The following is a 27,183-nucleotide window of genomic DNA, read 5'->3' as shown; positions in this document are numbered from 1 at the left end:
CAAATGATCCTCATTGCTCCGGACTGGCCATGTCAGCACTGGTACCCATTACTAAGGACCTTGACTCACAGCCCTCCATGGATCTTACCTCAACTCCCACTTCTGTTGACTCAGCAAAACTTTCAGATCCTTCACAGTCAGCTCAGGACTTTAAATTTAGCTGCATGGAGAATACCTTGAATTATCAATCAACACTTTTCTCAAAGGACGTCCTGAATGTCATTTTGGAGGCCAGGAGGCCCAGCACCAGAAAAACTTACTCAGACAAATGGAAAAGATTTTGTGCATGGAACCAGGCTAAAGGCCAGAATCCTTGGATACCAAACATTCCTCAAATACTGCAATACTTAACTGAGATGCTACACAAAGGCCTTTCTTTCTCATCCATTAAGATCCATGCTTCTGCCATTTCAGCTCAATATAATACGGATCCTCCCATATTCTCACACCCTTTACTAAGGCAGTTTCTCAGAGGGGCTAAGAATATAAGACCCCCCAGAAAACCCCCAACGCCAGCTTGGGACCTCAACTTCGTTTTAGAAAAATTAACACTGCCTCCATTCGAACCAGCCTTCTTAGCAGAACTACAATACTTGTCATGGAAAACAGCTCTGTTGCTGGCTATCACCTCAGCACGCAGGGTCTCAGAACTACAGGCACTTATGGCAGTGGAACCTTTCATCATTTTCCATTAGGACAGAGTCTCTTTACATACTAACCGTACCTTTATGCCAAAGGTAGTATCCAGTGTGGCTTTGAAGCAGACCATTCATTTACCCACCTTTTATCCAAACCCCCAGAATAAAGGAGAAAGACTCCTTCACTCTTTGGACATTCACAGACAGCTATGTTACTATTTGGATAAGACAAAGACCTTCAGAAAAACTGACCAACTCTTTGTATCCTATGCTGCAGGTTCACAAGGAAAGGCTATTTCAAAACAGACCATCTCCAAATGGATAGCACATTGTATCCGCTTTTGCTACTCGCACCATGGGAAAGCAGTGCCTGTTAATATTAGGTCCCACTCTACCAGGGCTACAGCAACCTCAGCAGCCTTTCTCAGGGGGGTTCCAACCAAGGACATTCTGGAGGCAGCTACTTGGAGTTCAGTGCACACCTTTACCAAGCACTACCACCTTCCATTATACTCACAAACCAGAGCTGGTTTTGCCACTGCAGTTCTGCAGGGCATCCTAGCTTCACCTAACCCAGTTTAGTACCAGCCACCCATCCATAGCTTTGGGATTCAACCCAAGTGTGATGACTGCAGCAGTATAACACGATGAACATAGTACAGTTTTGTACCTACCATAAATGTAGATGTTTGAGTGTATATACTGCTGCAGTCCAGGTTACCCTCCCACCATCCCCTCTACATACCAGGGTGTTAGTTATAACTCCATGTACATCAATCTATTGGATGCATGTCTGTATGGTGTATTTGCTAACAGCTAGTACTGTTGTTTATCTACTAAGGTATTTTTGCATAGTTATTTGTATTGCCTTCCTAGTTGGGGGCACCTGACATCTGGGGCAAGAAAAACTGAAGAAAATGGCGTTGGCTGCCTTTTTTATCCCCCTGTCGCACTGACGTCAGGGAAGAAGCGATGACAACTGACGCCGGACCAAGACTTTGGGATTCGGCCGACTGTGGGACCGTCTGATGGCAGGATAACCCAAGTGTGATGACTGCAGCAGTATATACACTCGAACATCTACATTTATGGTAGGTACAAAACTGTACTTTAGCAAAGACCACACCCCACTTCGGTGAGAGTTTAGTGTTTATGGTCATTGTCTAGTTGGGTTGCCAGGTCTAAGGCTTGGAGAAAGCACCTCATTGGTTCTTTTGAGCTTTTTTTAAAGTTGTTTCAGGTTTCAACTTTCTGTTACTTAAGAAGTTAACTTGAGTGTTTCAGCCATTACACACAGAACTATCTGAGGAGGAGCACCTGATCTGTGAAATATAGCAATAGGTAACCTGTTTTTTTTTTTAGTAGTTATTACTTATTCTAGATATTTATAGCAATTTTATTGTATACTGCATACTTGTACTGTGTTTCATAGCTGTTGGCTCACTGCTGGTTTTCTGCTGTGATAAACATTTCTGTAGTGTTTTCAGCTTAAAATAGCTTCCCATCCTCCCTCCCTCCCTATTGGCATCTTGTCTTTATACCTGCTGGTCTTGCAGATGTCCACCCCTACTCTAAATTTGATCTTGGACACTCCTCCCCGTCTAGTGTCATTAGCTCATTCTACCCAATACAGAGAGAACATCCGAGAAGGCCAACCCACTTAGTTTCTTTCCTTCTGTTCCTCCTTTTTCCCTTTCTTAAAAAAAAAAAAAAAAAAAAAAAATGTGTGTGTGTGTATATATATATATATATATATATATATATATATATATATATATATATATATATATATATATAAATTGCCTGAATATCCTTGTGTTCTGACTGTGCTTCTCAGACATTTTGGAAATGAGTATATTTTAGTGCATTTATTAAAGCTGTGTGTGTCTTAATATTGCTACAACTCAAGTGCTGTAGGTTGCACTGCATCTGAATTGTTTGTGTTTGTTTTAGCTGCTTTTCTGTATATATAGACTAGCTACTTATTCTACTGTATTACTGCCTCTTAAATCATTTTTCAGTTGTGCACTTGCCTTGGTTCATTTAAAAAGTTTTAAATTGCTAATTTTGTAGAGTTTTAATTGCATTTACTGTTTAGGGCTACACACTCAAGTGTGTTAGCCTTTTCTGTGTTTATTTACTGTATTATTGCGTTGTTTAGCCTGTTTTAACCAACGCCCCCCCCCAAAAAAAAAAAATAAAAAATTTATCTTCTTTGCTCGTTTCCTGCCTTTCCTAGCTAGTATAGTCCAGATCCCAGGCTTTGCTAGTTTGATGACTTTCTTTTCTGTGTTCAGAGCTATCCAGACTTTGCTGTGGACTGTGGTAGAGGGAAGTCCTACTGCCTACCAGTGGGAGTGGTGAGCATTGTACTGCTTATCTAACATTAGAGGAGTGGATTCCAGCTCTGAAATTGTAACTTTATTAGCCATTTTCGGATTTCTATCACTTTCAACTTTCTGGCTTAAAAACACATATGTTTGCATGTTTTTCGCATTGTGTAGCACCGCGGGGCTACGGTTAAACTATTCCAAGTGCCAGAAGGTCTGCTCATCAAGTTTCCCCTTAGAACTAGCTGGTTTCTCAGTAGTAGCACTAAAATCTGAACCCCTGTGGCTAGCATTTGCTCTAGAACCTGCTGGAATGCACCAGGAAGCCTTAAACTAATACAAGCACTCAACTCTCCTTGTTAATAAGGAGAAATTAATCGTAGGCACTAAACAGCCTATAATTGCAAAGTACGTTGCAAAGGTAAGGGAAAACAGCCCTTGTACTTTACAAAAAACGCATCTAAACAGGCATGTCCAAGGGTCAGCTTCCGGTGATTTTGCCTGTCCACCTGGTGAATCTGGGCATATTGGGGCAATGCAGCAACTGCCTCATGTACACAGACAACCCTCTCCTCCTACCACCCAACACTACAACCTGCGAGAGATGCACTTACATAGTCAAACTAGAAGCAAAGCTGTCTCCAGCCAAGATTGTGCTAGACAGTCAGGAGGAGAAGGTTAACACCTGCACTACACCTCAAGTAACACATAGCCCTTCAAAACCCACACCGTCAACACCCACACACAGCAACACTAAACCCACATATGTGGAGGCCCTTAACATTAACCTGCCTAAGCAACAAGGACCTCCGAAGCTGAAATGCAAACAAACACCAGTTGCAACCAAAGTGACACATAGCTCACAACACCAGTGTGCCACCCAACAACACCCCCTAAGGCAAGACAAACGTACCCAACAATTTAGTCATAGGTGACTCTGTAGTCAGGCACACTGATGTCCCACTCACCAGGCTGAACAAGGAGAAAATTACAGTCAGCTGCCTTCGGGTGCCAGGATCCGCCACGTAACACATGCACTGAAGTCACTCCACAACAAGTACAAATACGACTCTGTCATTGTCCATGCTGGAGTGAATGACTTGAGACGTACCTCCCTGGACTACATGAATATAGACATGGAAGAGCTCTCGGATCATGTGGCCCAGGCAGGTATGACCCTGCCTTCGCCCAGAATGATACCACAGTATAAGGAAAAATGATTGACTTCAACAATTGGGTAAGCTTCTGGTGTCATTCAAAGGGGATCCAGTATCTGTCTGTCTGGGACGACATGATTGACAAACCACGATGCTTTGCCAGAGATGGTCTGCACCTGTCCCCGCTGGGATTCAGGTTACTGGCTAAAGCTCTTGCCACCCCTGTAGTGCCTTTTTTAGGCAAGGTTTAAAGGACAAAACCACCACCGTAACAGATCCAAGCATGCAAAATCTGAAGGAATTGCTACGCAGTGCTAGAAGTCTAAACCTCAAAATGCACTCTCTCGAGGCACTCCTAAAAATGGAGAACACCGATATCTGTGCAGTAACTGAGACCTGGTTCAAGGCTCCAGAGAGCACACCTGCAATACCAGGCTACAACTCTTACCACACTTTTCAGCCACCAAACCAAGACCGAAACACTAAAGGTGGAGGAGTGTCCATATTCACCAAGGATATTCACACCTCCAGGCTAGTTGCCCAACACAATGCATTTGAAATTCTCCAGGTGCAACTAACACTAGTTAAGACTGCAATCCAAATTGTAGCTTGCTACAGATCCCCCACCATGCCCCAAGATTCTCACTACAACTTTCTAAACATACTGGAAAATATTAAGATGCAACCAAACATCCTAATACTGAGTGATTTCAACTACCCTGCCATTAACTGGGCAAACTACTTGGGTACCAACACCTTTTCCCAATGGTTCTTGGAATTCATAAATTCCAACACCCTAGATCAACTAATCCATTTTCCCACCAGGGGCTCCAATATCCTAGACCTGGTCATTACCAACATGGGAGATAGATGCTCCACACCAGTGGTCACCCCCTCATTGGTCAGGTCTGACCATAAGCTAATCACCCTTGACATCCGCATTCCACCCCCACCCCCCAGTAAGGAAACCTCCGTAAAAAACTTCTCCAAAGCCAACTTCATGCTACTCAAGTCAGAAGTGACAAATTTCATGACACCCATGCAGACGGGAGCTGAAAGTTTGACTGCTGAATCCTACACTAAGGCACTGTACGAGCACATCCACTGATGCATGAATCGTGCCATCCCAAATAAAACCAAGATGCACTCCTCCAAAAAAAGGAAGCCAATCTGGTGGTCCCCTGCTATAAACAAACTATACAACAGAAGGAAGAAACTGTTGCAGAAAAGAGGAAAATCCCAGGATGCAAAAAAACTCCCATACCAGCCTCAGTAAGAAGCTGAGATCCCTCATAAAATCCTCAAAAGCTAGTTACGAAAATAAAATTGCCAAAGATTCCAAAGACAACCACAAGACATTCTATAGTTATGTCAAAAATCTAAACGGCAATGCTCAGATCTGCTCCGAGCTACAACAGAATAGCATTAAATATACTGATCCCAAGGATATTGCCAGTATCCTGGCAGATCAATTCATTGCCAATTTCACCCCCCTCTCACCCCCTAAAGGGCCCATCTCAATACCAAAAGATTGCCAAATTCTGGTAATCACGGCCACACAGGTAGAAACCACACTCTCCAAAGCTAAGAATACAGTATCCATGGGACCAGATGACATCCCAGGCTGTGTACTACATGGACTACAAAATGAACTGGCACCTCACCTAAGTGTCATGTTTAATCATAGCCTCACCTCAGGCTTTGTGCCCACTGAGTGACGCACAGCTACAGTTATCCCATTCCACAAGGGGGCATCCACCTTGGATCCAGGGAACTACCGTCCCATTAGTCTGACAAGCCTGATCTGCAAGGGCATGGAACGCTTTATCATGGAACGTATAAACAAAGACATTGGCAGCCTTCAAACACTGGACCCCACCCAGTTTGGGTTCGTGAAGAGCTGAGCTTGTCTCCTGAACCTGATTGACTTCTTTGAATCAGTCTCCAGAGCTGTGGACGAGGCTAAGGCGGTCCACACAGCCTATCTGGACCTCGCCAAAGCCTTCGACACCATCCCCCACTCTGGAATCATAGATAAACTTACTAAGCTGGGCATAAATTCCTACATCACTCAATGGGTGGCCAACTGGCTTACTGACAGAAACCTGACTGTAAAAGTAGCAGACTCCAAATCCAGCTCCAGAAAAGTGACATGTGGAGTACCTCAGGGTTCAGTCCTGGGACCGCTCTTGTTTGGCATCTACTTCTCTGAAGTACAGGCCAACACTAAGGGACTCTGGCTAACAAAATTTGCAGATGACTGCAAACTGGGAGCCATTATTGAATCCCCAAATGATGTGCATATTCTACAAAAGGGCCTTACAGAAACAGATGCTTGGTGCCAGAGCCATGGGCTCAAGCTTAATGCCAAGAAATGTATAGTTATCCCCTTTGGGAAAAAACATGTACCCATGAATTACCACATAGGTGGCAGTACACTAAACACCAAAAGTGTGAATAGAGACTTAGGGACACAGGTGGGCAGTGGTCTCACCTTCGATAACCACATCGCCACAACAGTCATGAGATCTTTCTATGTGGCACACCTCATCACTAAGGGCGTTTCATCCAAAAAAAAGGAGATAATTATCCCATTGTACTCATCCCTCATTAGACCCATTATAGAGTGCATTACCTCGTTTGATATGTACCTCACAAGACATCTGCAACAGCTGGAAAGGCCGCAGAAATATCTCACTAAAAGAATCACAGGCCTAAAGCAGATGCTTTATGCTGACCGTCTAAAAAAAACTCCAGCTGTACTCTGACATATCGTCTACTCAGAGGCGATCTCTGCTTAACATACAAGGCCATGTCAAACCCTGAGCTATTGGACATGCTCCACTTAAAGCAGTCCCAATCCCTCAGAGCCACACGCTCCAGGGATCTAAACCTTGTCATCACAATGAACAAAACATGCTGGAGGGAAACATTCCGGACCCAGAGACTCCCCATACTCTGGAATAGACTGGCCATACATGTCAAGCAGAGCGCCTTCTTGGCCCTCTTCAAAAGGAGCCTTGACGATTGGATGGGAGATGGGAAATTCACCCCGGGGATCATGTCGGTCACCCTGCTAGACAAGGGTCCAGGGAAGTAAATATTATGGGAAGAAATATCCAGGGAATTGTTATGGCTTCAACCTGTGGATTTTCGCATCTGACACCGGCCAAATCCTCTAGACTTCAACTTGCCGGACTCTGCCTCCCCTACCCAAAACCTCCCACTCCCTAGCAGATACCCCAGATGAAGTTTGCTGCCATTCCAGTCAGCAGCTTGAGCTATGACTCAGTAAAAATGTATCCTTTTTAGTGTTTTTCCTATTGTTTCTTCCCCTACCCTTTAAATATAGTTAGTTATAGATTAGGTAGCTTAGCTAGGTTTAGGTATTAAGGTTTCTCTTAGAATTTTTAGCTTTTTAGTGTGTGTGTAATTAGTAGCAGGCTTTTCCTGCCTCCTTGAGATTTTTTTTACCTACAATGTTGACTCTCTGTTTCTGTGTAGGGTAGTTTTTTTTCTCTAGGCTAATGTGTATTTTAGCGATTCCCCTTTATAATCTCGAAATACTGAAATCTCGAATTTCAGTATCTCGAAACTGTAAAGGCGAATGACTCACAATCCCGAAACACGCAATCACAGACATAAATACACCATACAACACATACACCATTCTACCCACAGCTATAAACTATACTAAACTATACAACCCTACACTACATGCACCCCCCTACTTATATATACCAACACCGAGATGGCACATATAGAAAAAAAAAAAAACCTCACACCCAGACATTCTACAGTCCCTCGCACCCACACACACGCACACATCACACACACACACACACACACACACACACACACACACACACACACACACACACCACACATCCCACAAACATCAACACATCCCACACTCACACTCGCACTCATACTTCCACCTCTCTACCCTAACCCACACATACAACTTACAGAAACACTCGTATACACTCACTCACCTTAAATTCCGGACACCATCCCAGCCAAACACTTCACATCACGTAGCGTAAATGCATAAGTGCAGATTCGAGATATTTGGATTTGCGCTTATCCACTTTCGCTATTCTAAAGTTTCTCTTTTATGGTCTTCGGATACTGAAATTCGATATTTCAGTATTTCGAGGTTATAAATGGGAACCAGTTTAGCATATTGTTTTTGTACTGTTTACTGTGTTGTTTTTTCTAGGGTTCTTCCTTATCCATAGATAAGGGGTTCAACCTCATATCTCAGATGGCATGGAAGGAACCAGACATGGTGGAATGCATTCCTAAGAAGCCTGACAAAATTTTTGTTTCTCCCAAGCATTGACCATACTAGAGTAAGGATCCATCTGTTGATGTGATCATGGTGGCAGCTGCCACAAAGAAGGAAATCTCTGAGGAGAATTCCTTGGCCCATCCCCCGAACTTAGAATCTTGGGCTTTGGACAGTCTGGTGAAGCGATCTTATGTCTCTGTGACATTCTCTTTGAGGGCACTCAATTACTTATCCCACTTGACAAGGCATCAGAGCAGCTTTGTAGCTGACATCTTGAGGAATATTAAGATGCAACAGTCTCTGAAGGTTCAGAAGACACTGGAGACTCAGTTATCTACTCTTCAGTCCATTGCCAATGTTTTCATGTGGTTCATTTCATATGCAGCTGATGAAGGATCCCAAGTGGCTGGCATCGGGTTTGAAGCAGCTCTTCGATGTGGCTGTGGAAGTTTGTGGACTGCTTCAACATGTCCTTTGTTAACAACCCTTTTAATAGCTCATCCCTGTTTGGGCCTAAAATTAAGGACATTCTTGCTAGGAGCAAGCAAGGTGGGAAGATGTTGACCACCCTAGAGGTGTGTTTTGCTATCCCTCTGTGTAACTTCTCAAGGAGTCAGAAAGGGGGGGCAAATGGCTCTTCTGTAGAAAATCACAGCAGGCTTCTCATGATGCTCCTTATGAGGGTTCCTCCCGCAGCTGGGGGGGGGGGAGTATAATGGGCACTGCCCATGAGGCAGGGGCAGTCCGCAAAGTCAGGGCTTCCATGTTGCTTTCTTTGACAGCCCTTTCAACAATTCTGAAAGTTTGCCCAACTGTTCTGCTCTGGAGGCAGTCGGAAGTCACTTGACTCTTCACCCAGAAGCTTGGGATGCCATCACCTCAGACGTGTGGGTGTTGAGTCATATCCACAGGTTATACCATTCCCTTTTTAGAAATCCCAAAGCTTGGTCAGAAACGTCTCCTAGATGTTCCACCACATTAGAAACTGCTGGCAGTGATAGAGATTCAGAAGCTGCTGGCAAGTCAAGTCATTCAAGAGGTACCATGACAATCTAGGGTTTACTCAAGGTTTGTTTTGGTATCTCAGAAGAACAAGGACCTCTGGCTAATTTTGGATTTGAATCCTTTTGTGAAACAGGCCAAATTCTGGGTAGTCCATGATTCAGTCTATTTTACCTCTGCTCAGGAAGGACAATGGGGGTGCGCTGTGTAGACCTCAAGGGCACCTTGCATCATATCAAGATAGAGCAGTGATCTAGGATGTTTCAGCATTTCTGGCTGGGGGCCAGTAATTACCAATTCAGAGTCGTTCCTTTCAAGTTTCACCACCGCCCCCTAGGTGTTCACCAAGTGTGTGGAAGTGGCTGTAGCCTTGCTTTAGGGATTTCAGGTCTTTCCATACCTGGACATTTGGCTCCTCACTGCCCCCAGTAGAGTATTACTAATCACAGGCCAAAGATACGTTGCTCTGGTTTTGTAGCCATTTATGGATAACTATCCATTGTCTAAAGTCAAGTCTACAACCAGTCAAAACATTAGAATTCATAAGTTGCCACTTGAAAACCATCCACCAAATCGCCAAGCTCTTGGCCTTTGATCCCAGTCAATATCAGTACTTGCCCTTTCAAAACTTCCAGATCACTTGCTTTTGAAACTGTTAGTTCGCATGTGAGCTTCAGTAGGGTAGGTCATTTTAGCATGGTATCACGTGAGGGCTCTGCAGTAGACGTTTGCAGTGCAGTGGGTCCTATGTGACTCTTCCAATGGACATTTCTGTCAGGATGACAAAAGTGTGTCATATTCGGTGGTGGTTACAGTCACCCTTAATGACCACTGGGAGACCATTTGTTCTTCCCCATCCCATGGCCACAGATAAAAACCGACACCTCCCTTTTTTGGTGGGGGCTGCATTTCAAAGGAAAGACTGTTCAAGGGTCCTGGTCATCAATGGAGGCCAGCGTTCACATCAGTGTCCTGGAGATGAGGGCTGTCCTCCTTGCATTGCAGGATGTCCTTCCCAGTGGTGTGATTTTGATCCAGACAAGACAGTATGTCCATTGTGTGGTATGTGAACAAGCATGGGGAACACGTTCTTTTTCTCTTTGTCGAGATGCCATAAGGGTTTGGCAGTGTGAGATTTCATGTCAGCAGTTTCTGATTGCAGTGCACATGCTGGGGAGGTCCAACATTCTGGACAACAATTTGAGCAGAAATATTCTTTTCCCTCATGAGTGGTCTCTGAGTTCTAGTGTTGCAGCTCGGATCTTTCTGCACTGGAGCACCTCATGTTGCAAACCTTTAGCTTCCCCCTCCAGCACCAAATGTAACTGCCATTATGCCTTAGTTCTTCTTAAGGGGCAGTCGCTCAGAGATGCTCTCCTGTATGCTTGGCCACATGACCTCCAGTTCCCTTGATTGTCAAATTTCTTCAGAACTCAGTCCATTGCAGAATGACAGTGAACCTCATATCTCCCTTCTGGCTTATTCATGTGTGGTGCCCCTTTCTGTTGCCCCTGGGTTCAGGATTCCACTCTGGATCTCATTTCTCATTCAGTTGGTCTAGATCCTCCCAGTCTGCAGTCCCTAAAATTAACCGCATAGGTACTCTTGTTCCCTTGATTGCCAGGAATCCCAAGCTGTCTGATGTTGTGTATATTGTGTTCTCACCCCAGAAGCCATCTACTAGGAAGGTGTGTTTGAGTAAATGGAAGTGTTTTGTGATATGGGTGGAGTATCGAGGGTTTGATACTTTTTTCCTCTCCGTTAAAGTCTCTATTAGATTTTCTTGCTGAACTATTTAATTTGGGCTAAACTGTCATGCAGCTGCTGCTTCTCATCTCCATTTGAAATCATGTCACATTTCAAGATTTTTTGCTCCAATAAGAACACTACAAACAGATTTTTTAGAACCCTCCCATCCCTTTTTAACTTCTACACATAGCTGTAGATTTTCCAGAAATAAAGTATACCCCTCCAGATAGGAGCAGTTGCCCCAAATTGATGGCTGCATCCCACAGGCATTGCCTATTCTAAAATTAAGGTTACCCATGCTAAAGCAGCCAGGTGACATTTTTGGGACAGCATTAAGTAAATTCTCTTTCTTTGGGCTGTTCCAGTTTGTGTTCTTCTGTAGTCCGTTATTGAAGATGAATCTGCAGTAACATTACAGTAAAATTTATTATAGTGCATTTTTTCCTTTGGCTGTACTATAGCATGCTTCGGTACTTTTCCATTTGATGTCTTTGTTGTGGCACTTTTGCAAAGCAAAATTTGGTTCTCGGCTTTATATCTGTTTGTTGTATTGTTCAGGTGGAGCAGTTTTGTATTTGATGACTGTTCCTTCAGCAGTGGTACACTTTCTTCCTTGTACTTGTTGTGTGAAGAGACACCCTGTGCCATTTTTTTTCTTTCAAATGTGAAATTCTGATATCAAGCAGCAAGATCAAATTCAGTGGTCTATTATGGTGTTAGTTTACCTAATCAACTAATATAAAGTTATTTCTTCAGGGACATCTGACTGATTATTTCTCAGCAGCTGGACTTGTTAAATGTTCCCCTGGAAGAAATAGTAATATTGTACATGTGTTCTGGTGTAAGTATGTGGACATTTTGATTGTCTGGCAGTAGAATGCATCTTAACTTTTGAAGTGCTGTTGCATTTAGTCCAAAGCAGTAGCTTTCTGGTGAAATGTAAGAAAGACCCTTCATATGTTTTTATTTTTCATGTAAGGTTCCTCGATAAAGGTTTCTTGAAAGAAAATGGTGCTGGGGGTGATTTGCACTGAGTGCATTGCATAGCAGTTTTACAATTAAAACAGTCACGTTTTGTAATACATGTTCCTAACTTTCTTTGTTGCAGGGGAATGGATGTGCTGGAAAGATAACATTGTGTGGCGCACATAGTCATTCTGGTGTGCCAGATACAGGTAAGCAAATACGTACTTTATGGTGCTTTTTTAAGTGAGTGATGTTTGTTTCATGTGTGTACAATGCTCTTATCTTTGAGGCATCTTTTCTATAAGTAATTACCTGCAAACAATATTAGCATAATATTTTTTAATATAATAATCTAAACTTAACACAGTCTGTTACATAAAACTTTACTGGTGGAATTATGACATACACAGTTGTAACATGTAATTCATCATACCTTCACATAGAATGTGAAGTATGCACACTCACCAATGAATATTGGAACTGATCATTTTTGAATTTATGCAATTTGAAATTCTGGTAAGTACCTTATCATGCAATGACATTCTCAAAATACTTCCTCCTTGTCAGCTTGTTCCCCTTTACAATACAGCGCATACTAGTGAGAGATTAGCAGGTAGTTTTACTCTGCTCAAGCAAGTATTGTGTAGAACTATTGTATGCCAAACTAGAAATTGTTTCTACAAAAGATAAAAAAAAAAAAAATCTCCAAAATTTTTTACATTTGCTAAAAGATATGCCCACTTGTGGTGGAAAAATTCATTACTGTTTTACAGCATACATGATAAGTTTTGAATGTGTATTTGTTCTTGTAGCTTTGTGCAAGTTCTGTAATTTTTTTTTGTTGTTTCTAGGAGTTAAAGGATTTTGCCAAGTACATTACCATTTACAGCAAGGTGAGAATGTACTTGCGCAACTGAAGTTTTGTACGGTGTTATTGTTATTTTGATTTAAATGTGCTGTATATATTACATTTCATTAAAAATAGTTGTTTTGTCTTTGTTTGGAGCATTCTTAACCAGAAGGTCATTACTTCAGGGCAACTACCTGGCAAACACTTCTTAAAAGAGTTTCTCACTAGCTTGCTGCTGTGCTTCTGCACAAGACATGTTATTCTGGAAAGCCCATTACCAGTGTCAAGGACAGTGTGAGATGTTATTTCCTGACACCATTAATGTCCTTGTATTTCTATGTTGCAGTATTCTAGTAGTGGTATTTCCTGCCCTCAGGTGACTTGTACGTCAGCACCTATACAAAAGCTTCAGCTTGGCTGTTGCAGCGTGTGTGGGACGTCAGACGTAAGGCCATAAACCAGGGGCCTTGAATGTAACATCTGCACGCACAATCCTCAGAACGTTTCAGCCGCACGCGACCTACGCATCGTACAGTCGCTCCTTTACAGACGTTGCATCATTAAAGCTAAGTAACACGTTGGGTTTCTATTTTTTCTTGTTTTGCTAATTGTTATTGCTTAGGCTTGGTTGTTGTAGCCTTTAGCTGATCTCAGGTGAAAAGGGAAAGCGCCAATGCGGGCTCCAGATACCCCATAAAGAGCCCATGATGGGTGTGTTTTTTGCTTAGGCCAGGAGCACGACCATTCTTCCTGCTCAATTTGTCAATCATTTGTGCCAAAGACCCTGCTCAGCCGTCTGGCCGCTTCAAACCTTTACCTTGAAAACCAGCTCCTAAAATGGTTAGCTCTTGGAATGGATTCCGCATCGGAGGCTGAACACGAACCTCTGTGAAAGAAGGCCACGGTTCCTAAGCCTTCCTCTCCTGCCCCTCCGCTTCCCGATACCCCACCAACTGCCGATGTAGGAGTTGAGGCATGCTTGGCGGTTCCATCTATTTCAATGACGACCCTTGAGGAAGCCGTTGCACAGCTGACGACTGGCGCGTCCTCGGAGCTTGCCCAGACACTGACTCCTGCGATGTCGAGGGGGAACCAGATTTGGTGATAACTCCAACCGAAATCCAGCCTTCGGAAATATTGTCTTCAAAGTCGGATGCCAGGCTGGTTCGTACTTCCACCCCGGCCAAAAAGAAACAAAAAACAATCATACCTCCTCTTCGCCAGAAACCTTTCCAGATTGGCAGGCTTTCACTTCGCGGTGGTGCAGCAGTAGCATTGTCGCCTCACAGCAAGAGGTTCTCCCATTTGATTCTTGGTTGGAACGCCTTCTGTGTGGAGTCTGCATGTCCTCCCTGCGGTCGAGTGGCATTTGAAAGACATGCGTGACTGGGCGTGCCTTCGTTGAAGGTTGGGCATCGGGTTGGCACCTCAGCACTGTAAAAATTGACGGTCAGTCATTAGCGGACCGGAGTTCTGCTGTGGCGACCCCTAACCAGGAAAAGCCGAAAGAAAAATGACAACTAATCCAGGCTTTCATGGCCCTTAGGCCTTCAGCCCCCTCTACTCTGCCTTTGAGCCCTAGGCCTGCTTTTGCCTCTTCCCTCCCACCCGTGACCTCTCAGTTTAGGGAGGAAGAGCATGGTTCTTCATGTTCTTCCTCAGAGGACTCCATTTCATACACATCTCAGATTGCTTCTCCCCAGGAGTATTATTCCCCTGATGAAAAATCTGTGGAAGGGGATTTTTCCCCCTGAGGAATATTACCTTTGGTTAGACCATCACCAAGATGAAAGATTACTTTATAGGTTCATAGGTTGATACTAGGCTATCTGCCCTAGGGCATTTATAAGCCTAGTCAGAGTGTGTTTGGCTTTCGCCACCCTATTAAATTAGTAGACTGTGCCTTTGATTAGTAGGTCACAGAATATAGCCCTTTTAAGGTTAGTTTACTGTGCCTCTGTCTAGTAGAGACACAGAAGAGATCCCAGGGGTAAACTTACAATCTCCCATCCACTCATCAAGATTTCTCTTGAAGAGGGTCAGTGAGGGCTCTGCCTAACATGAATTGGGATTTTGTTCCAGAGTGAGGGGAGCCTCTGGGATATGAATCTGTCCCTCCAGCATGTCCTATTTATTTCTGTGCTGAGGTTTAAGTCCATGGAGCGTGTAGCTCTAAGGGATTTGGATTTCCTGAGGTGGAGCATGTCCATTAATTCTGGGTTGGACATGGCTTTATACGTCAGGCACAGATTGCCTGTGAGTAGGCGGTACGCAACTGAGTAGAGCTGGAGTTTCTTTAGCTGGGCTGCATAGGGCATCTGTTTGAGTCCCTTGATCCTCTTGGTGAGGTTCTTTTGGGGTCTTTCCAGTTGCTGCAGGTGTCGGGTAAGGTACATCCCAAATGGGGCATTGTATTCAATTATGGGCCTGATGAGTGATGAGTAGAGGGGCACAATGACCTCTCTTGATCTAGATGTGAACCCTTTTGTGATAAGGTGGGCTATATAGAATGTCTTTCTAACCACTTTGGCAACGTGATTATCAAAGGAGAGATTACTATCTACTTGGGTCCCCAAGTCCCTAATTACTTCTTCCATACTTAATGGATTACCACCTATGTGGTAGTTTGTGGGCACTTTGTTTTTCCCAAAAGGGATGACTATGCACTTTTTGGCATTTAGCTTTAGGCCATGGCTCTGGCACCAGTTATCGATCTCTGTGAGACCCTTTTGGAGGATGCTTGTGTCAGCTGGAGAGTCGATTATGGCACCCAGTTTGCAGTCATCTGCGAACTTGGTCAGCCATAGTCCTCCCGTGTTAGCCTGTACCTCAGAGAAATATATACTGAACAAGAGAGGTCCCTCCTTGTGGGATGCGACTTGTAACTGGTTTTGAGTCTGACATGGCACCTGCAATTCTGACCATGTGGGTTCTATGCCTGAGCCAGTTTGCAACCCATCTTGTGACATAGGGGTTGATATTTAAGCAGGTGAGCTTATTTATGATGCCCGAGTGGGGTATTGTGTTGAAGGCTTTTGCGAGGCCCAGGTAGGCTGTGTGGACTACCTTCCCTTCATCTATGGCCTTGGTCACTGTTTCAAAGAAGTCAACCAGGTTCAGGAGGCAAGATCTGCCCTTAACAAAGCCGAATTGGGTAAGATCCAGTGTCTGGAGGTTCCCAATGTCTTTGTTTATGAGTTCCATGATGATGTGCACCATAGCTTTGCAGACCAGGCTAGTCAGGGTTATAGGGCAATAGTTTCTGGGGTCCGTTGTGGCACCACCTTTGTGGAGCGGGACCACTGTTGCTGTTCGCCATTCCTTGGGTACATATCCTGTAGTAAGGCTGAGATTGAACAGTGACTTTATGTGAGGGTTCAGTTCTTCTTGGAGCTCATGTAAGACGCAGCCCGGAACATCGTCCGGTCCCATTGATGCTGTGTTTTTTGCTTTTGAGAGGGCAGCTCTCACCTGTGCATCTGTGATGTCAGGGAGGCTACACTCTGTTGGGAAAGACATTTGCTCTTTTAGGGGGGGGGATTTGCACTGAACCTGTCTGCCAGGATGTTGGCAATGTCTGTGGGTTCAGTGTATTTTTTGTCATTTTGCACTAACTCAGAGCATATCTGGGAGTTGCCACCCAGGTTTCTGACATAAGTAAAGAAGGCCTTGTGATTATCTTTAGTGTTTTTTGCAATTTTTCTTCCGAAACTGGCCTTAGATGATTTTATGAGGGATCGTAGTTTCTTGCTAGTACTGATCAGAGATGCCTTCCCTTTTTGGGATTTTGCTCAGTCATGTAGTAACTTCCTCCTTCTGTTGTATAGCTTATTTATGGCCGAGGTCCACCAGACAGGTCTCCTGCCTTTGGAGGAGTGATTCTTGGTTTTATTTGGGATAGCACGATCCATGCATTCCTGTAGGTGTCCATAGAATGCATTTGTAAAGGATTCTGCGGTTTGGGCCATATTTTCCACTGACCCGGGGGCTTTGAAGGATTCCACTTCGGTTTTGAGAAGTGTGAAGTTTGCTTTTGAGAAGTTCTTCACCATGGTTTACTTGGCTGGGGGTGGGGACGGGATACGGATGTCCAGTGAGATTAATTTATGGTCTGAACTTACCAGTGAGGGGTATACCTCTGGTGTGGAACAGAGTCCCCATGTTGGTGATGACCAGGTCCAGTATGTTTTCCCCTCTTGTGGGAGTGGTGACAGTTGTTCCATAGCATTTGAGTTTATAAATTCTAGGAACCGTTGGGCGAGGGTGTTGGGGCTTGAGTAGTTTTCCCAGTCAGTGTTTGGGTAGTTGAAGTCACCCAATATAATGGTGTTTGGAGAGACCTTCATATTCTCCAGTGTTCTCAGGAAAGCCAAGTGGGGTTCCTGAGTTTGGTCTGTAGCAGGCTACAAACTGAAAGGCAGTTTTGCCCACTGTTAGTTGCACATGGATGGTCTCCGATGCTTCGTGCAGTGCCACTAACCTGGAGGTGTGGGTATCTTTGATGAATATGGATACCCCCCCTCCTTTTGTGGTTCGGTCCGAGTTTTGGGGCCGAAAAGCATGGTATGAGGTATAACCTGGTAGTACTGGGGTGCTCTCGGGAGCCTTGAACCAGGTTTCTGTTACTGCACAGATATTGATATTTTCCATACTAAGGAGAGCCTCGAGTGCGTGCATCTTGAGGTTCAGACTTCTGGTGTTGAACAGCATTACCCTTAGTTTTTTTTTTCCCTTGTGTTGTCTATGGAGGTGGGTTTGTCTTTTGAGCCTTGCCTAAAAAAGGCACTATGGGGGTGGCAAGAGCCTTAGTCAGTATTCAAAAGCCCAGGGGTGACAGGTGCAAGCCGTCCCTAGCGAAGCAACGTGGCTTGTCGAGCATGTCATCCCAGGCTGACAGACACTGGATCCCTTTTAAATGACACCAATACTTTAGCCAATTGTTAAAATCGATCATTTTGTCTTTATACTGTGGCATCATTCTTGGTGAGGGCAAGATGCTGCTCAAGGTCAGGGTCATACCGGCCTGGGCTACATGATCAGAGAGCTCCTCTATGTCTCTTTTCATGTAGTCCAGGGAGGTATGTCTCAGGTCATTCACACCAGCATGGACAATGACGGAGTATTTGTACTTGCTTTGGAGTGACCTGAGTGCTTGCGTTATGTGGCGGATCCTGGCACCCAACAGGCAGCTTACAGTGACCTTCTTGTTCAGTCTGGTGAGTAGGACGTGTATGTGTCTGACAATAGTCACCTATTACAAGTGTATTAGGTGTGTTGCTTAGCCTTAAGGACTGTGACTGTGTGGCACACTGACTTTGTGGACTATGTGATACGTGGGTATTGTTGTGGGGTAGGGTTGCTTGGATGTCTGCTTTGGAGGTCTCTGCTGCTTAGGCAGATTTTTATTTAGAGCCTCTGAGTATGTTTTTGTGTGTTTGTGTTTGGTTTGCTGATGCAAATGGGATACTTCCCAAATGACTGACACCCAAAAGAGGTACTTTGAGCTGCTTCATATGGAATCACCCTCCCCCTCAGCAGTCCCTGCAGTGTTTCCTGCTTACTTGGATGCCTTTAATTCAGCTTCTAAGGCCCCAGAGTCCCAGCCTCCAGCCCCCAAGCGCCCTGACCACTTCTATAAAGTGCCAGAGGAACAGAAATTCCTAGTTAAACCTTCCTTGGCAGACCCAGCTGTTATTGCCACTGCTCCTGATAAACAGTCTAGACTGTTGCTTTCCGCCTTCCTCCTACCCACTGATAAAGATAGCAAATATATAGATAGGATGGGAAAGAAAGTATACACATCCTCCACTTTGGCATTCAGAGCCATAAATTATCAGACCCACATGACTAAATACGCTCTAGACTTAGTGTCTCAGGCCTCCTCCATGCTGGCATATATGCCTGACAGTCCCATTAAGGCTGACATGGCCTCCAAACTGTCCTTGGTTCAGCAAGTAGCCAGGCACTCAATCAGATGCAGCTACGATGCTGCAGAAGCATCTGCCCGCTCTGCAGCATCTGCTTCTGTCCTTAGGAGATACTCCTGGCTAAGACTCCAGAATCTACCTGAGGACTTCATGTCCAAAATCTTGGACGCCCCCCTGGATCCCAACTTCCTCTTTGGAGAACAATCTGCAAATCTCTTCAAAAATCTGCAGGTAAAAAGTAAAGAATTACAGGAGATCAAGCATCTGCTGGTGTCCCCATTCCAAAATATTACAGGAACTACCCTGCTAAAACCACTTTTTTAAGGTACAGCCCCCCTCAAGCAGCTGCCTCCTCTTCCAGGTCTAGAAGAGGGGCAAGAAGACCTACTTCATCCAGACCTAATGTACCACCTCCTCAAACCAGACAACCCTTTCAGGATAGAGGAGGTCCCAATAATGCATGATTACCTGGCCCACCTACCAATCACTGCACGCTTTCCGCACTGTCTCCCCCTCTAGCAAGCCATCACCACAGATCAGTGGGTCTTATCCATTATCCAAAAAGGTACTTTTTGTCCTGGAAAGAAAAACCACCCAGGAGAAGTATTCCTTTTCCCCCAAAAAACAAATTCATCTCCTACCACAAGTCTTGTCAGAACTTCTAAAGCTAGGCACCATAGAACCTGTCCCCTCAGGGCTGGAAGGACAGGGATTCTACTCTCGTCTCTTCCTGGTCCGCAAAAAAGATGGCCACTGGAGACCCATTTTAGATCTCTCCTTTCTAAACCTACACCTTCAGGTATCCTCCTTTAAAATGCTGTTACTACCCACTCTGCTGCCTCTTATTCCTCCCAGGGCATTCATGGCCACCCTGGACCTAAAAGACGCCTACCTTCACATACCCATCAGGACTTCCCACAGACAATTTCTACGTTTCTCTGGACCATCCTCTCATTTCCAATTTACTGCCTTGCCCTTTGGTTTATCCACTGCCCCCCCGAGTCTTTACAAAGTGCCTAGCCCCAGCCATTGCTTTCTGTAGAACGCAAGAAATCTGGATTTACCCTTATCTGGATGACATCTTAATACTAGCAGACTCCAGAGACACCCTCTCAAGGCATCTGCTCTTCACCATGTCCCTTCTGCAAACTCTAGGGTTTACCATCAACCTCCCAAAGTCCTCCTTGAACCCAGGCCAGGACAAGATTTTCCTAGGCTGAAGAATCAGGACGGACAAAATGAAGGCCTTTCACCCACAAGACAGTGTTCTATCGCTGACTTCCCACTTCCAGGAAACCCTCCATTCCCAGAAGGTAACGGCAAGGCAATTCTTACATCTCCTGGGCTTAATGGCAGCAACCATCCCCATGCTACCACTGGCCAGAATGCATATGGGCAAGCTACAGTGGTACCTCACAAACATTTAGCCCCAACACCTTCATCCCTTAGAATGGGATATTCCCCTCCTTCCCTGTCTGAAGAAAGAAGTCAGCTGGTGGCTCTAGCAAGTCCATCAAAACCCGGGAGTTCCACTGCAACCACCCACCCCAACCCAAACAGTGCATACAGATGCCTCAGATTCAGGTTGGGGTGGAACTCTGGCATCCTACAGGGTCCAGGAAAACTGGCACACTTCTCTACAGAGCAAGCACATCAGTATCAGGGAAATGACAGTGGTCTTCCTAGCCTTAAAGACATTTATTTCCCTTCTGGTCCCAGGGGTGCTACGGATAGTGATCAACAACACCACGGTTATGTGGTATCTCAACAAACAGGGAGGAACAAAGGCCTATCAGCTGTGCAGGCTGACCCTGCTGATATGGGACCTAACCTCTCTCCACAACCTGGTCCTGCAGGCAGCCTGCATCCCCTCGCAGGACAACAAGCAAGCAGACCTCCTAAGCAGGACCTCCTCACTACAAGCACGAATGGATGCTGGACAGGGGGGTCTTCCTAGACATAGTCCACAGGTGGGTACTCCACAAATAGACCTGTTTGCCTCCCCCCAGAACAGGCAGCTGCAGACCTTCTGCTCAAAGACACACTCCCCTCTAGCATGGAGAGTGGTGCATTCAGCATCTCTTGGGAGGGGAAGTTTCTTTATGCCTCACCCCTCTTTCCAATGATCCAGAAAGTCCTCCTGAAAATACAGAAGGACAAACCAAAAATCTTGTTAGTGACACCCTACTGGCCAAGGCAGCACCGGTTCCCCCTACTTCTCAGTCTAGCCAAGGGCAAATCACTACAAGTTACCCTACAAGGTGGACCTACTGACACAAGACCAAGGAACTCTCCTTCATCCACGCTTGCAGATGTTATCCGTGACTCTGTGGGTGATAAACCTTTGATCCCTTTCAGACACCACTACTCAGAGGACGTGCTTTCAGTCCTGAGGGAGGCAAGGAAACCTACCACCAGAAAATCTTACGTAGCTAAGTGGGAAAGATTTACTAAGTGGTGTCTGGGCAAGGGAAGGGAGCCATCTTCGGCGGATGCCCCCCTTGTTCTCACTTATGTGTGTCAACTGATTAAAAGCGGACTTTCATACTCTTCAGTGAAAGTTCACCTCTGCACTATATCAGCCTGCTTTCCCCTGGATCCTCCCTTGCTAGCCAGGCTCAACATAAAGCTCTTCCTTAAAGGGGTCTTACACGTGAGGCCCCCAAAGAAACCTATCCCTCCGTCCTGGGACCTCAGTTACATCCTGGAAAAGCTAACCCAGCACCCTTTCGAGCCAGCTGGATCTTCTTCCTTACAGATGTGTACTTGGAAAACTATCCTGCTGGTGGCTGTCACTTTAGCCAGAAGGGTCTCAGAGTTGCAGGCTTTAATGGCCTGCCTTCCCTACACCACCTTCCACAAAGACAGAGTCACCCTGTGGACCAGTCCCTCCTTTATGCCCAAGGTGGTCATTGACTATCTCTAAACCAATCTATCCACTTACCCACTTTCTTTCCCTCCCCCAGTAACCCAGTAATGAAGGGGAGAGGATGCTGCACTCCTCGGATGTGCATAGGCAACTTAGATTCTACCTGAACAAAACCAGAACCATTAGAAAATCTAAGCAGCTCTTTGTCTCCTTTCACCCCAGAGCCCTGGGCAAGGCAGTCTCCAAACAAACCATCGCTTTCTGGATCAGGAAAACTATTTGTCCCTGTTACACTCACCATGGAAAAAACCCTCCAGTGGGAGTAAAGGCCCATTCCATTAGGGAGGTGGCCACCTCCAAGTCATTCATGAGAGGTCTGGACACGGCATCCATCATGGAGGCAGCCACTTGGTCCACTATCCACACTGTCACCAAACATTACAAACTGGACCAAGTTTCCAGAGCTAGGGCAGGATTCACCAGGGCCATCCTACAGGGCTTTGTAGAATTCTCTTCAGCATCCACCTCCCTTTCATGCAACTAAGCTGTGGTACCCTCCCACTAATAGAATACTGCAACATAGGAATAGAAGGACATAGAATAGTTGTGTAAAATCTTACCATAACCATAGACGTCCTTCTCTTCCATGTTGTAGTATTCCTTCCCACCCACCATTACCCCCTATACTGTCTCCTTTAGTCCCAACTAAGTCCTGATTCTAATTAAGCTACTAAATGACACCAAGGCCACACACCTGTCCCCACTGGCATCTTTTCTGCTGGACCTTCCTCTCTACCTGCTGGTCTTCAAGTTCTGAGGATTGTGCGTGCAGACATCACATTTAAGGACCCTGGTTTATGGCCTTATGTCTGACATCCCACACACGCTACAACAGCCAAGCTGAAGCTTTTGTATAGGAGCTGACGTACGAGTCACCTGAGGACAGGAAATCCCACTACTAGAATACTGCAACATGGAAAGAAGGTCATCTATGCTCATGGTAAGATTTTACACAACTATTCATTCTGCAAGCTGAACTATATATTTCTTTTTGTGTTTTGCTTACGTATCCCAACATGGAGAAGATTTTATAGAGACTGTTTCTTTTTGTACTCTCAGTTTTAAATAAAGAGTTTTCTTTTCATTTTTTTTTCCTCTTGGACCAGATTGTAATCTTAAGTTTTTGACTTTTGGAAAGATTTGAATAATGCCACACAGGAGGAGCTCTTATCCAGCCTGATAAGTTAAACTCAGTATTAGGACCAGTGCTGTCAAGAGGAAGTTTTTTCTCAAGCGTTTTCCCCCTTCTCTTCATAGTAGATCTGAGTTTGATTAGTGGTTTGGGTCCTTGATGGTGCATTTGGACAGGATAGGTATGTTCATCCTTGGGGAGGGGGGGGGTGTGACAGTGATGTTCTTGCCCAACTTGTCTTGCATAACTGCTCTGATGGCAGGGCCTTGACTGAAGACCTAAGTTCTGTCATGATGTGGGGAAGCTAGTGCCAGGAAGATGTGGGTGCAGTTGTACAAGCATGTGTTGGAGCATACATGCACAGACTAGGGAGCATAGGTGTCCCTTTCAGTGGCACAAGTGCTCACATCACAACCAGCGGTGGAGTTAGGCTATAAAAATAAAAAATGCTCTTGTTAGGATGCTAGCAAGTTAGTAAATCACTTGTATGGCTGTCTGGCTGATGTCCCCTTTTGAATAGTGAGTCTGATTGAGGGGATGCATGGTGGTCAGTAGGCAGAGGGGCAAAGTTGACCCCTTTCTGCTTCAGATTTGAACTTCATGATAGGCTTGCTTGTGACTTTTTCAAACTAGCCTGTACGGTGATGGTGCTGAAGTTTCAGGACCTGATAATATCTCCGGCTGTCTGCTAGTAAGTGACAAACACCATTTAGCCAATCCCTTCTTAAGCTTTTTCAGTATAAGTCTCACTGCAGGTCATGTCCCTGGAGCATGGGGAATAGCCATACTGATAACAGTGCTGGAAGTCAGCCTCACAACAGACGCCAGAAACTATAGACCTGTTTGCCTCACATGTAACATCTGATGAACAGTAATGTACATGACAGACAAACCCTTTATTCAAACAAGTTTTGATCTGTAAATGGTAGGTTTTGTTTAATAAACATAGTTTCTTTTAAAAGGTTACTGATTTCTTTAAAAGGGTCACTGAAAATCTGAAAGATGGCCTGATGGTCCTTGCAGCTTGCCTTGACTTTACCATGACCTTTGACACCATCCTATTTGCTGGTATCATAAAAAAAAACAGTATCAGTTTAACATAAACCCATATGCAGTCCAGTGGATAGCCAGTTGGATTTCCAACAGAACCCACACAGTGAACATAGAGGGGTGCCTTCCCTAGCCAGAAAAGTATTCCCAACAGGGTTCTGCAGGGCTTTATCATGGCCATCTTGTGCTGTTTGACATCTACTTACCAGAAGTGAAAGCAGATTTATGGCTAACTATGCTTCCGTCAGCAAAATGGGTGCAATTGTCAAATCCCACTCATACACTCAGATGCTCCAGCAGGACCTGTACCCTCCCAATACCTAGTTTGTCATTCATGGTCTCACCTTAAATGCCAAAACATGCAGTGCAGTTACCGATTAGGAGACATAGTTCCCCTCGTTACCTTATTGCCAGTATCCCTCTTCAAAACAACTACAGTCGTCCCAATCTTGGATACCTGTATTGATAATCTTTCATTTGATCGCTGTGTCTCATTTGTTCATAGGTTCATAGGTGTGTACTAGGCTAATGGCCCTGGAGCCTTTACAAGCCTAGCCCATAGAAGTGCCCTGGCATTGTGCCACCCGTTGTTAGTTCCCAGTGTCTCTATCAAGTAGAGCCACTGAAGTGATCCCTGGGGTGAAATTTCTATTTCCCATCCACTGATCAAGATCTCTCTTGAAGAGGGCTAGTGAGGTGCTCTGACATGTATGAGAAGTCTATTCCCAGAGCATGGGCAGTCTCTGGGTTATGAACCTGTCCCTCCAGCATGTTCTCTTGATTGTGGTAATGAGGTTGAGGTCTCTGGAGTGTGTGGTGTGGAGGGATTGGGATTTCTTTAGATGTAGCATTTCTAACAGAGTTGGGTCAGACATGGCTTTGTAAGTCAAACAGAGATCGCCTCTTAGTAGATGATATGAGACAAAGAATAGCTGGAGGTTTTTTTGAGTCTGTCTGTGTGGGACGTGTTTAAGGCCTAGCATCCTCTTTGTGAGGTACTTTTGTGGCCTCTCCAGCTGTTGCAGGTGTCTAGTGAGGTACATGCCAAATGGGGCTTTATACTCTATACTTGGTCTAATGAGGGAAGAGTGGAGAGAAATGATGACCTCTTTCTTACTGGATGCAAAACCCTTGATAATGAGATGTGCCACATAGAAGGACTTTCTGACCACATTGGTAGTGTGGATAAGAATCCCTTCTACAGTGTCATCTGATCTATAGGGGTATCTTGTCTAGATCCCATGCAGGCTTGGTATCCCTGTACACTTATCAGACCTATTGTTGAATACAAGTTCTCCTTTTGGAATGTAACTCACAAAGCATTTTGACCAATTTGAAAGACTGATAGATTTCTGATCAAAAGGATTTGTGGACTGCACAATCTAAGCTACCTCAAAAAACTAACAGCCTTGTCCCATCTACATTGTCTTGTCCAGACTCACATGGAGCGATCTTTGTTTAGCCTTTTAGGCTGTTAAGAACTCTTTTTATTCTTTCTGACTTCCTCCACCTTCACAGAATAAGGACCTGTCTAACATTGCTGCCAAAAACATCAAAGTTCCATCATGAAATCAACACCTGTTGGCTTGACAGATTTATAACCTGGTACATTTCATGCCTTTGGAATAAACTCTGCCTACACATCAAGCCTTGTTAACACCCCTGCTTTAAAAACAAGACATGAAGATTGGATCAGAGACCATAAGTCCATGTGGAAATCTTCTTACCAAGCTGTCTGATATACTGTCATTACCAAGGGATGTCACAGCTAAGCTTCTTTATGACCCTTTGGCTGTAAGCTTAATATGATCCTGTAGCCAAGCGCACTTCCTTAAAGGAGTTTCTTCCTGTCCTCCCTTCTTTGAAGAACCCCTTTCTGCTTCAGATTTGAATTTCATAGTGAAAGGCTTGCCTGTGACTTGTTCAAACTAGCTGGTATGGTGATGGTGCTGAAGTTGCAGGTCTTGGAAAATGTTTTTTCTGATGACCATCATGTCTTCTTGCAGGGTCATAGAGCTGCAGACCCTAATGTGTAGGGAGCCATATCAGGTCTTTGACAAGAATAGGGTGTCCTTTCAGCCCAACCCACATTTCTTCCAGAAGGTAATTTCTGAGATGTCCCTGAACCAATCCACTTGATGTTCATCATGTTTCACTGTTGCAGTCATTACACTTGGGTTATCCTGCTGGCAGGCTACAAGCAGTCAGCCAGAGTTCCAAAGTCTAGATCCAGCGTCAGTTGATGTCGCCTCTTCTTTCTTGCCGCGCGGTGCCTGAAGCGAAAGCAGTTCGCAAGTGCCGGTCGGCCGACTCCTGGGATTTTCGAAATCGAGTTTCAGAACTGAAGTCTTCAGTAAAGCTAAGTACCCCATTGGGGAAACTTTTTCTTGCTCCAGACCGATGTCAGTAAAAGTTAACAATTGTATTTCTTGTGGGAAGCAAATACCTCATAAGGACTTTCACTCTTACTGTATTCCTTGCCTAGGCCCTGACCACGACGTTACTAGTTGTCGGTTTTGTGCTAGATTCAACAAACGCACTATTAAGCGTCGGTTTGATTTTGCTTTACATTACTTTGGCCGAAGGTTTAACTACATAATGCCGTCGGAACATCTGACGACCAGAATTCATAAAAAACGCAAAGACAAAGAAAAGGGCAGGCATCCGAGGTCCAAAACCGACGACTAAGCCTCTTCTAGGCCAGTCGCCGGTTCTCAGTGAGGGACTTTCGCAGCCCCTGACACCCGCTACCTCAGAGCCACAGGCCGTATCCGACTCCCACGTGGAGACACCTAGGCCTGTGGAAACTCAAGGTATTGGGCCTGCGGAAACTATTCCCTCAGATGGGTCCAGAGCCGCTGAGCAGGCATCGGCTTCTGAGGGTGTTTCAGACCTTCACAGCTTACTATTAAGTCCACTGCAGCAGCCAAGGCAAAGTCAAAAACTCCATTAAAGACAAGGAAACAAGTACAGCATTCTCCCGGACAGTCATCCATGCCAAAGAAACAGATGCTTAAAATGGCCGAAGACCTAATTACTTTAATCAGGGGTTCCCATCCCCCTCCTGATAAAAGACCTAGGCAAGACACTGACTATGATTCCTTTGACCAGGTTTCTATTTCCTCTGATTCCTCTTGAGATCAGGGATATTCTCTCCCT

At 44.9% G+C, this 27,183-nt stretch overlaps 1 protein-coding gene across 1 annotated transcript in view; it reads left to right on the top strand.

Annotated features, from left to right (window-relative positions):
• The window catches only part of TMEM131L (transmembrane 131 like), a gene marked incomplete in the record, with an annotated part of 1,995,267 nt that overhangs the window by 1,023,009 nt on the left and 945,075 nt on the right, over nt 1-27,183 (top strand). Inside the window, 1 exon segment of the mRNA XM_044062407.1 lies at nt 12,279-12,345. Within this exon segment, the coding sequence (XP_043918342.1) occupies nt 12,279-12,345 (67 nt within the window).

Source organism: Protopterus annectens, chromosome 2.part1, assembly GCF_019279795.1.
Source record: "Protopterus annectens isolate FY-2018-M chromosome 2.part1, PAN1.0, whole genome shotgun sequence".
NCBI classification, from domain to species: Eukaryota; Metazoa; Chordata; order Ceratodontiformes; family Protopteridae; genus Protopterus; species Protopterus annectens.
Note: the sequence above shows the minus strand (reverse complement) of the source record. Positions and strands in the feature narration are given on the sequence as shown.